Source organism: Mustela putorius, unplaced genomic scaffold (assembly GCF_011764305.1).
Source record: "Mustela putorius furo isolate JIRA1106 unplaced genomic scaffold, ASM1176430v1.1 tig00000508_pilon_pilon_pilon, whole genome shotgun sequence".
Taxonomy (NCBI): Eukaryota; Metazoa; Chordata; class Mammalia; order Carnivora; family Mustelidae; genus Mustela; species Mustela putorius.
Genome location: NW_025421402.1, coordinates 6,744,802 through 6,757,470, shown reverse-complemented (window position 1 = coordinate 6,757,470; position 12,669 = coordinate 6,744,802). Strand labels below are relative to the sequence as shown.

The 12,669-nt window shown below is 36.5% G+C and overlaps 1 protein-coding gene across 1 annotated transcript in view; it reads left to right on the top strand.

Annotated features, from left to right (window-relative positions):
• Positions 1–2,901: 2,901 nt before the first annotated feature.
• LOC106006179 (complement factor H-related protein 4) overlaps positions 2,902–12,669 on the top strand; it is a 48,913-nt gene continuing 39,145 nt past the window's right edge. The window contains exon 1 of the mRNA XM_013058263.2: positions 2,902–3,077. Within this exon, the coding sequence (XP_012913717.1) occupies positions 2,996–3,077 (82 nt within the window). The 5' untranslated portion in view covers positions 2,902–2,995. The remainder of the gene's footprint in view (positions 3,078–12,669) is intronic.

The following is a 12,669-nucleotide window of genomic DNA, read 5'->3' as shown; positions in this document are numbered from 1 at the left end:
CTACTTAATTCCCTCTGAAATTCATTTTCACTTATATGCAAAAAGAGAATGATAGATCTATCCTACAAGGTTTATAAGGGGATGAAAGCAGATAATACACTTAATACAGCACCTGACACATAAAAATTAATCATTAACCAGCAATTATCATTAGATAAGTAGAGCTTGGAAAGTTGAAACAGTGTCATTGCAGGGCCAAACAAGAGACTTTGCTCACAGATCGTTTTTTGTTGTTGTTGTTCAATTAGCCACCATATAGTACATCAATAGTTTTTGATGTAGTGTTCAACGACACATTAGTAGCATATTAACCCAGTGCTCATTAGATCACACGCCTTCCTTAATGCCTATCACCCAGTTATCCCATCCGCCGCTTTGGCAACCCACAATTTGTTTCCCAGAGTCAAGAATCTCTCTAGGTTTGTCCTCTCTGATTTCTTCCCATTCAGTTCTCCCTCCCTTCTCCTATAGTCTGCATGATTCTTTATGTTCCGTATATGAGTGGAATCTTATGAAAATTGTCTTTCTCTGATTGACTTATTTCACTTAGCATAATACTCTCCAATTCAATCCATGCTGATGGGAATGGTAGGTAGTCACCCTTTCTGGCAGAGTAATATTCCATTTTATCTGAACCATATCTTCTGTATCCATTCATCTGTTGAAGAACATCTCAGCTCCTCTCACAGTTTGGCCATTGTGGACATTGCTGCTATGAATACTGGGGTGAAGGCACCCAGTCTTTTCACTTCCTCTATATTTTTGGGCCAGTAGTGCAATTGCTGGGTGTAGGGTAACTCTATTTTTAACATCTTGAGGAGCCTCCGTACTGTTTTCCAGAGTGGCTGTACTACTTTGCATTCCCACTGACAGGGCAAGAGAGTTCCCCTTTATCTGCATCCTTGTCAACATCAGTTACTTCTTGTGTTGTTGACTTTAGCCATTTGACAGGTGTGAGGTGACATCTCATTTTGGTTTTGATGTGTATTTCCCTGATGATAAGTGATGTTGACCATCTTTTCATTTGTCTGTTGACCATCAACATGTCTTCCTCTGAGAAGTACCTATTCATGCCTTCTGCACGTTTTTTAATTGAATTATTCATTTTGAGTTGTTGAGTTTGAGAAGTTCTTTATACATTTTGGATATTAATATAGTCAGGTTTTGAAAGAATAGAATTATTGAGAGTACATCTTTAGATCACAACAAAATTAAACAAGAACACTTACATAATAAACCCAGTGCTAATCACAGGTGCTCTCCTTCATACTCATCACCCTTTAAACCATCCACCTGCCCACCACCCCTCTAACCACCCTCAGTTTATTCTCTACAGTTACAAGTCTGTTTTATGGTTTTCCTCACTCTTTTCTCCACCTATGTTCATCTGTTACATTTTTAAAATTCTTCATATAAGTGAAATCATACAGTATTGTCCTTATAAGAAATCAACTTAAAAGATAACTAGAAAATCTCCAGTTCCCAGAAACTGACACTTCCTCAGAAATTTTATTTTCTTATTTTTTATTTGTTATTTTAAAAATTAAAGTGAGACTTGTAAATATTGCTGTGTGAATTCACTAAGCCTAGAGAAGAGATAAGGAAATGGACTCTCACATATCCAGTTGTCTGATTTATGATGAAAGTCAGCATAAAGCAGTGTCCTAGGAAAGAGATGATATTTTCAGTAAACAGTGCCAGAAGAATTGGATCGCCATATTTTAAAAATGTATCTGTCGCCCTTCATTATACCATACATAGAAGTCAAATGCAGTCTTAAATGTGAGAGAGAAAAAAATGCTTTTAGAGGAAAGTGTCATTGTACCTTAGGATTAGGCAAAGAATCCTTAAATAGCTCACAAAATAAGTAGGAAAAAAAATTGAAAATTTGTTCTTTTTTTTTTTTTAAACTTTAAAAATATCGTTTCTTCTTAACCTCCAAACATTCTCTTTTCTTTTTTCATTGCAAATGTATATACTGTGACCTTTACAAGGAAATGTTCTCCTATAGCTAGAACAATGAACATGCAAGGGGTCTTAATGACCCAGAATTGTTTTCTCTTAGACATGTCAGTGAACTCAGCATGACTTTGTGATTTGAACCCTCTGAAAAACTTCCAGTTCAAAAGCAGGCTACCTTTGTCAGTTGGACTTTTTATGAATATATTTGGAAAAATGAATCAAGCATAATTCATACAGAGCTGTCTTTATCTCAACCATCTCAATATTCATCAACCCACTTGTTTATATGCTCTTTATGCATATTCTGTTTCAATAAAAGGTTTAAAAACTCAGTGTTCAAATTTCTTGATTTTTGAATTATTAAATGCAGTTATGACCAAGGAGAGTGATCCTGTTGCTTCACACACATATTTAAGAAACCCCAAAAGGAATAATTTCCTGGATTGTGGGAAAAGCAGGCCAGCACTATATTCTAGGCAAAGTTTGCTCACACTGGTCTGGGTCTTATTTTGAAAACATTGACTCACTCCAGTTCTAGAAATGATTTTTTTCAATATTATTTTATTTTTTCAGTGTCCAAGATTCATTGTTCATGCACCACACCCGTGCTCCATGCAATAGGTACCTCCTTTCTACCAGGCTCACCATCCCCCCACCAAGAGTTTCTATTCTTTTATCTTTTGAGGGTTTATGAAATCCAGAGGATGTCAGCAGTTATTGCTTTGCACATTCCAAGAACTTGAACGTGTTCCAGCAGAGAACATGCCTGGGTTAATGAAACAAATGAAAAGCAGGCCACAGCATTAACATTCAGTGGGAATGCAGGGAGAATCAGATTCAAACTCTGACATTGCTGGGGTTTGGGGTTAATTTTTTCGTCTACCTTGCAAAATTTCTGAGGGGTGGAGCATCTGCTACTCCCTTTAATTCCCGAGTTGTGTTTCAATTTCCTTTTGAGCAAGTGCTTTCCTGTGCTAATCACATTTCGTAGAGGAAGAGAACTTGACATCGTGTGAACACTGTCAGCTATCAAATGTTCCCCTCAAAGATCCTCAGAATGAGATTTCCAGGGGAGATCATTTGGCTTATATTGTGGGCTGTTCGTGTTTCAGAAGGTAAGAGTAAGAAAAGGGAGACTTTTTCCTACATTATAAAACACTTGCTAATATGCTTTTCACGGTGGTAATAGGAATTCTGTCTAGAAAATGTGATTTAATTACTGTTCTCTAGCTTCATGTGTGTGTGAGTGGCTTTTGACATTACTAAGTTTAAAAAATTGTAAGTAGCTTATTTAAATGATATGATTATCATAATTTTATTTAATGTAAAAACTCAAAAATTGGTTTTTTTAAGATTGTATTTATTCATTTGCGAGAGAGAAACAGAGAGAGAGAGGACAAGGAGGGGAAGTGGCAGAGGGGAAGGGAGAAGCAGACTCTCCGGTGAACTGGAACTCCCCCCTACCCCACATACATAGGCTGGGGCACCATCCCAGGACCAGGAGATCATGACCTAAGCCAAAGGCAGACACTTAACCATCTCAAGCACCCTAGTACCCCTCAAAAAATGTTTTAATAAACATTTTGAAAACTAATTATCATAATAATTTCCCTTGAAATTATCATAATTTTTTCTGCTTCAAATTTTCACCAAAATGTTTTGGGTGAAGGTATTATGAAGCATATGAACATACATAGAATGAGAACAGAAATTAGACAATAGAAACTGTGAAATCATGTGATGATGGAATTTATTTTGGAGATTGTTGTTAACTCTCTCTAAAGAAAAATCCATGTATCATTTACAATTGATATTGCCACAGCCTTAGAAGTCTTGCAGTGAAGCAAGCAATACTTGTATCATTAGAATGAAAATAACACATAAATTTGAAAAAGTTGAACATGCAATGTTTGTAACACTGAGTTATTCAAAAGGGTTTCTTCCTGTGGTGTATTTGAGATATATTCTAGAAGATCAGTCTTTAGGAGAAGTGAATATGAATGTAGAAGTTTTTTTTTTTTTCTGGTATCAGTAAGATAATTACCAGATTTATAATTAAATTTAATTCTAACCTCCTTCTCAATAGATTAAAAAGTTTCTTTGGAAGAAATTTGGTTTCTAATTCATAATAGGTAACTAAGTTATGTGATAATATTTGACTGACATTTTTAAACCAAATTAGTTACCTATCATTCATCAATTTCCAAAACTTTTCACTAAGTCAACAAATTTTGATTGAACCCTTACTTCATGTCAGCCTCTAAGAATTGAGAAATATTAGCAAATAACATAAAATCTCTCTCCCTGAGCATCTTTCAATCTAGAAAATAAAGGTAGATATCGCTTTAATTATATCCTTTAATCATTTTTGTAAGGCTTATTCAAATGTGTTTAATTTTTTTCAAGGGTAGAGCCTTTTTTCAGTTTTGCATTCTAATATACTACTGCTTGACTTTTACCTTGGAAATCTTAAATCTAGTCACCTTTTCAACTAGGTATTCCATCGTTCCTCTGCACACGTAAATATTACAGTTAGTACTCAAAAGTAAAATATTGTATTGGCAAAGACTTCCAGGACACTGTTAATGTTACCAATCATACCAAATATCTTTTTTTTTTAAGATTTTATTTATTTATTTGACAGAGAGCGCACAGGCAGGGGGACCAACAGACAGAGGGAGAGGGAGAAGCAGACTCCCTACTAAGTAGGAGCCCAATGTGGGACTCAGTCCCAGGACCTTGGGATCATGACCTGAACCAAGGGGAGATGCTTACTTAACCAACTGAGCCACCCAGGGACTCATAAACACCTTTTTATTTACCCAAGTTTTTTTTGTATTTTGTTTTGTTTTGTCTTTTCTTTAACAGGAATACTTTCAGTGTCTCAACATTTACATATTGTTTGCTGAGGCTTTATGTAGATATCATTTGTCACATAAAGAAGATTTGTTTTATTTGTAGTTCATATTTAAAACTCAAGAATTGAAGCCAAGTTTAATTAAATGGTTTAAGAGTTTACAAAGTGCAATTGGAATTAAATTTGATGCTGTGAAATATGTAATAAAAATTAAATCATAGCGATTTAAACTCCTTACTTACATAATTGATTCTAGCTGACTCATTTTATCTATATTTTATCTTTCATCAAAATGTGTTTAATTGTCATATAGGTTTCTTCTAGTTGAATACTGGACTGAATACTATCACAATCTGCTTTATTCAAAGGAGCTTGGCATTTTAGCTTTCATAAATGGCCTCTGGTCTGTTTAAAACTGAACATTCCTCAAAAAATGCTACTCACCAGTAAAGAGGAATAACAGACAATAGCAAGAATTTATTGGCCCAAGTTTCTCAGAGACGAACTAGTACCTTTTTAATGTGATAGGCTCTCTGCATTCCCATTGCCATTTGTATAATTGCTTCCGTATAAAACATCATGTTTGCAGGAGTCCCTACAGGCTGCTAGAATCTGGTCAGATTTACAGGACAGAGTTGAGAATAATAGCCTCTTAAACATAACACATACTCTTTGAAATTAGCCACAGCCCAGGACTATCAGGCTCATAAATGTGAATAAATGAAAACCTATTGAAACATGTTCAAGTATACATAAGCTATTTTGTGTGGAGAGATATATGTGTTATCTAATTCTGGAAGTTTAAAGGGCAAAAAACTTCTTTAATTAAGGACTTAAAATATAGATCAAAGCTCGATGATTCTCTTCAATCAGAAGAGGAGGAAAAGGAACTTTATATATGGTTTCAAATTTGAGTTAACCCTAAAAAGGAAAAAATAATTGATGTTTTAAGTCCTAAGAATTAATTCTAAACTATCTTCTTTTATGAGGTTATATGTGAATGTGATACATGGTTATCCCATTCCCAGACAACTTGAGGTAGAGGTTTCTAATCAAAAAATCTATGTCTCAGTTCCAATATCTTAATAAATTTTCTCCTTCTCCCTTCACCAGAACTCCCCATTTTCAGAGATAGTTGTGTGGTGCTTACCTTTATGATGTGATTTAAAGTTGTGCATTGACCCAACTGCCTTCAATATTGTGTCTTCTTCAAAAATATGAGATCACCAGATTGAACAAACCTGAAGTTTATGTGGAATGACAAATACTCTGAACAAATACTTTAGAAGAATGAAAGCTAGTGTTCCTCACTGCAATTCATTGTGAATTATCCTAAATGGATAACTTCTCTGGAGCATTTTAGTGAGGAAAGGTAGAAAGGGAAGATGAGGGTGAAGAACTGGACTAAGCAAGTCTGGCACGTGGGGTATTCCTGAGGAGGGGAGATCCGAGCAGGAGAGCCCCATGAGAAGGGTCAGAGCAGATGCCCCAGAATGTCATGAGAGGGGGAGGTCAGCTGAAGCAAACCTTGTTTATTTTAAGGGTACACATGTCCAGAGAACGCGCATTCTACTCTTCTGCCTGCATGTAATGTTCAACTACAACTGAATTATTGAGTATCGCTGAAATTATTCTTAGCCAGAAGTAAGTTCCCAAATGACAACAAATTACTAAAAGTCTTCATTTTCGACCTTTGATTGCTAGGGCTTGAGCCAAAGTCTAAATCGATCCACTTTTCTTTGCTCAATCCCTGATTGTAGGACAGCCTTTGCACTTTTCCTTCTTCCCAGCAATGCCTCCCCCTCCTCACCCCACACACCATCCCCCACCTGCCCAGACCTGTGAGATTCTTGCCAGCTGATCTCTCCTGTGCTCACTTTACCCATTTAACATCTTTAACTGTTTTCAGAATATGGCGCGTAAAAGGGACATGAAGTAATTGTGGGTGAGAGGAAGTGTTAAAATTCAGTTGAAAATTTTAAGGAAACATTATAAAAATGGCTCAGAGAAATTAATGTAGTAGAACAAAAAAAATCACAAAAATAACGGAAGGGAAGGGGTAAAAATATTTCTTAGAAAACTCCATTTGCTTTGACATTTTTGCTCAGCGCAACAAGTTTCTCAAATCTTGTTGACCAAAAATTTAATAGACAGAAAAGTGGTTACTGAAATGTTCACTTCACAGACTCTCAAAAGTTTTTATTTTTTGAACTTAACTAAAATCATCCCTGACTTCAGAATTATAAATTAAAATTTAGGACATGTGGACAAGATATACAATGGAATTACAGATATCAGAGTTTCTTGAATTCATGCAGTAGAGCTTTAAGATCACTAAACATTTGTTCCCAAGTCTTATCTATTACATTTGCTACCATCCACTATGCTCTTTCCTGACATTGTCTACAATCTGCAGATGTAATGGAAAGGCTCCATGAGAATTCTCTAGTCATCCACTCATTTTATTGTTTCATTTTTTTATTCATCCAATAATCATTTTTTGAGTGACTGTTAAGTGCCAGGCCCAGTGACCAGCATTTTCCAAAAGAGCACTTTTTGTAAGGAAAACAAAAAGAATGGTTGTTGTATTTTATTAATATTCTGTATTTTATCATATAAGGTATTGTGATGGAGATAAGCAAAAGAAAAACTATAGGATTACTTAGAGGAGACAAGAAACCCAAATTGGAATGGGAGGATGGAGTGGGATAGGGTTCAGGAGTTGATTTGTGAGAGCCCGAATGGAGAGGTAAATCACGATGGCATCTTGGGTAGGCTTTGGAGGTTGAATAGGAGTTAACCAGTTAAGGATGATAGGAAGGAGGACATTTAAGACTGAAGAAACATCAATTGGTGTACAACAGACTAACAGTAGATCTGCAAAAATGGAGGATTGAGATCAGCCCCCAACTAAATCCTCCATCATGGCATTTCCACAAGTGCTGCAGGTGTAACTGGGTATAGTGTGTGTTGTTTTTCTTCTTTTTCTTTTTCAATACTTATTCTTCGAGATTGTCATGAGAATTATTCAGATGCCAAATCATTCCTGCTAGAGTTTTCAAAGGTCCTCAATTAGTGTCACCCTCTGACCCAGAGCCATTTTACAACATCCAGTCAGTATAGACTGTTTTAGGAAGATACCATTTTGGCTTGAACAATAATTGACATTAGATTTTCGTGATCCAAACACTACACATCCCACGAAACTTGATTTCAGTGATGTATTCAAGCTATATCCTGAGTGTAGCTTGTTTCAGCCCTCATTATCGCATATTTGTTTTCTGCCTGATTTCTTTTAGCTATTATCTGTTCTCCCATTTGCTTTTTATAACCCTGGAATTATCTTCATGGCATTTACACTGTTAAAATTTCAAGAAGAAATTGTATAATCATACTTCCAAATTTTAAAAATATTTTATTTCTTCAAATGCTTTAATAATGCAGTATAATCTCTCTTTTTCTAGAGTTAATTTTTTGAACTTCATTTGTGGACACCTGAGTGGCTCAGTCAGTTGAGAAACTACCTCTTGATTTCAGTTCAGGACATGATCTCAGGGTCAGGGGATCGAGCCCTGAATAGTGCTCTGCAGTCAGTACAGAGGGGCTAAGATGCTCTGCTCCCTCTGCCCCTCCCCCAACCCCTCACCTCTGCTCACATGTGCAAACAAGTGTGCTCCCCACCCAAAATAAATAAATAAATAAACTCAAATTAAAATAAAACATAAAACCTTCATTACAATTGATGTTTTCTTTTTTATGGATATATGTATTATTGGCCAAATACCTTTAATTATTCTCATATTATTTACAAAATACTTTGAATATGTTTTCTTTTAAAAAGCTAATTGGATCATATATATATGCACAATAACCAATATGCATATATACCAATAAGAAGTTGGGGAAAAATTTTAATATAAAATATCTACTTTTGCTATTTCCATTTTGCCCATTTTATTTTTTTCTAATTTGATTTTTAGTTTTCTTAATAATATATTTTAATATCTACTAAATTTAAACTTAGACTAGCTGAAAGATAGTATCTCCTGTTTTTTGTCCCCCAAATTGTTTTAGAAAAACAGAGTAATTGTATGAAGAGAACAATTTTAGTCTACCAAAGCAATTTGGTACACATCTCATTAAGGATTTCTCAAATATATAATTTATCATGATTTATTTCATTTGTTTAAGATTGCTTATCAAATAACAGTTTATAGATACACTGATTTAAAAACAAGTAATTAGCTCTCTGTTTTATGTTAATAATATCCCTTTAAAATTTGAAATTTGAAATATTAAATTAATGATGATTATTAAATTATCAAGGATACTTGTTTTTAACTTGAAGCAATCATTTATAACTATGTCCCTCAAATAGAAGCAAAATGAATCTTAGTCCTATCCAATAATCAAAACTATCCACCCTCTTATTTATGGAGAGAATAATTTTAAATTACAAAATCAGGCCAAGAGAATAAATAGTTCACCCAGATAATTTTATAATTTTTTTACAAATTTATGTGACTACACAAATGTATAAGTTGAAATATTTGTTGTTTAACATAAATAGTACATAAGACAATAGAAAGTTTAGTTCACTCACTAACTTAGAACTTGAGAAGAGAGATATTATTAAAAAAAATAGAGTCATCAGCTAAGTCTTCCTTGAAAATGTTTGTATGCCTTTGAAATATGTATATGTTACCTACTTAAAACTGACAACTTAATTTAAACAATAGTGGTAGCTGTAAATTCATGCCAATTATTTGACTGCATGGGCTGAAATTACTCTTTTTGTCTAATTAAAAAAATTTTTGAGAATGTAGTTTAAGTAAACTTTACTTCTTTTGGTCAATTCAAACAGGTAAAAGTCATGTTTTGTAAGATATGCCTAATTCCTGTTAGAACACAAGATAGTGAATCATTGATATATTTTGTTATGACATGAGCTGATAATGCTCAGCATGTTGAAGATTAGAACCAAAGCAGACAGGAGATGAATTTGAGGTTAAGAGGATCTGAGTATTACTGAGAATTGTTCCTTCTATAAAAAAGGATGGAGATGGTCGTTCTTCTCAGGGAGCCTTCATTTTGATGGCAGGATAGTTGAAATCCTTGTAAAAGGATTATGAATGATAATTATTAATCGTGAACTATGTTGGGAAGGAAGTGAAGTAGGCGCTGAGGGAGAACAACAGAGATGGGCTAGTGGGGTAAAAGCCTTTAGCTGGGCTGGTCTGAAGTGGGTCACTTTGAGGAAATAATATTTGAGCAGAACCTGAAAGACGAGACAAAGGCAACCACCAAATTCTCCAGTGCACATGTTGCAGAAGAGAAAACAACTAAAAGACCTACAGGAAAAAAATACATTTGAGATGCTGGACAAAACATGAACAAACCAGGGAGACTTTGGTGCAATGGGCACATGGTAGAGGAGACAAGATGATGTCAGAGAGAATGGAAGAGTGAGACAGGGGGGTTCCCAGGGCAGAGTAAGGAGTTTGGAATGTCTTACACGTTAAAGGGGAAGTCACCAAAGAATTTTAAACACAGGAGCGGTGTGACCAATTTTGCAGTAACTCCTGTGTAGCCCTGTGGAGAATGGGAGGATGGAAGCTTGGAGACTGGTTAGCAGGCTGTTTCCCAGTCAAGGTGGCAAAGGATCATAATCAGAGCTGAGATTCTGGAGATGGCAGTAGAAGGATGGACAAATAGAGTAGGGGGTGGTGATACCGTTTTCTTACAGTCAAGAGCTGCCATTTAAAATTCATGGAAATTCTTGAGAATTACTGGAAGTAAAAAGGGTAATCGATAGGAGAACTTTTCCTCTTTAGTAAACATACATAACAGTGAATACCAGGAGAAGGTGGTAGGAAGATGACGTCAAAGAGATATGTCCCTGTCTTTTAGATCTGGTGGCTAAAAGTAGTTAATAAAGTTGAAAAATCAAGAATTATATTGAGATATAACCGAGAGGGAATGCGTTTGGCTCAGGCTAGCTAATGGGCTGACCCTGTGTGTATGTGTTTGTGTATTGATTGCTACTTTGGGGATGGATTATTCCTTTGGTAGATTCTTTACTTTTTAAAAAATAATTGAGATGAACCTGGGTGGCACAGCCAATTAAGCACTTTGCTCTTGGTTTGGACTCAGGTCATCATCTCAGGGTCCTGAGATCAAGCCCTCTGTGGGGTTCAGAGCCCAACATAGAGTCAGGTTAACACTCTGTCCTTCTCTTCTTCAGCCCCTCCCCCTTCCCCATCTCTCCTCCTCCCCACGCCATCCAAGCTTGTGCTCCTGTGGTCTCTCTAGCAAATAAATAAATCCTTAAAAAATAGTAATAATTTAAGTTGAGTGAATTAATTGATTAAAAAACTTTATTACTCTTCCCTTGCATTAACTTAGTAGGATAGAAACTAATTCTATCAAAATGTTAATATACCGAGTGATATGGAGCACTTTTTCATGTGTCTGTGTATCATGCTTAGCGAAATAAGTCAAGCAGAGAAAGACAACTATCATATGATCTCCCTGATATGAGGAAGTGGTGATGCAACATGGGGGCTTAAGTGGGTAGGAGAAGAATCAATGAAACAAGATGGGATTGGGAGGGAGACAAACCATAAGTGACTCTTAATCTCACAAAACAAACTGAGGGTTGCTGGGGGGAGGGGGTTTGGGAGAAGGGGGTTGGATTATGGACATTGGGGAGGGTATGTGCTTGGGTGAGTGCTGTGAAGTGTGTAAACCTGGTGATTCACAGACCTGTACCCCTGGGGATAAAAATATATGTTTATAAAAAATAAAAACATAAAATAACAATCAAAAAAAAAAAAAGAATGGTGAGAATGGACATTGCTGTCTTGTTCCTGCTGGAAGAGGAAAAGCTCTCAGTTTTGCCCCATTGAGAATTATATTAGCTGTGGCTTTTTCGTATTCAGACTTATGATGTTGTGATACATTCCCTGTGTCCCTACTTTGTTGAGGGTTTTCATCAAGAATGTATACTATACTTTGTCAGATGCTAATTCTTAGACAAAATGTCAGGACTGGAATTTCATCCCAAAAGAAAGAACACAGAGGCAGGAAATGCTGCCAGCCCTCTCTCTTGTCCCTGGAAAGGGGAGCTCAAGCCCACTGCTGTCTGGGAAGCCCTCACAAAAGAGGAAACAGTCTCCCCTTATGTGTTCCAGATGTCCCTCAGATCCTGCTTTAACCCTGACTGTATCTGGGCCATCTGCTTGCCCACCTGTGTTCTATCCCAGGCAAGCCAGCTGAGTTTTAGAACTCAAAACTTTAGAAATCTGGCATAGTGCAGACCAGTGCGGGTCCTCTGCAGGAAGGTCTCACCATGTTGGAACTGATGCAGGTTTATCCCAAAAGGGCAGTCGCACCAAAGCACAAGGCTATGGTAGTTTGGAGCAAAATGTGTCAAAGAACCAGTGTTTGTGTTAGCTGCTCTCAGCAGATGTCTTAGGAAATGGTGCCTGTCAGTTCTTTTTTCTCCCAGAGAGACAATGAATGGCACCTCTCCCAGATGTGCTTCAAGAGGAGGGAACAGTCTCTCCCAGGACTCCCAGGGGATCCTCAGACTGCATCTTCTGCCCCCAGGTTATCTGCCCTCCTTCTCCACAGGAACACTGCAGGGCCTTCAAGGCTCAACACTGGCCATGCTGCAGACTTCTAAAACTCTAGTCTTTGAACCCACTGGTTATAAAATCTCACAAAAATTAGCCCCTCTCATCTTCCCAGTCAGTGTCTTTGGGGATGTATTTTTCTTGTGCAATCCCCTGTGTAGTCCTCCCTCTCTTATTCCCTCTTTCTTTCTCCTGCCTCTCTCCATGACCAGG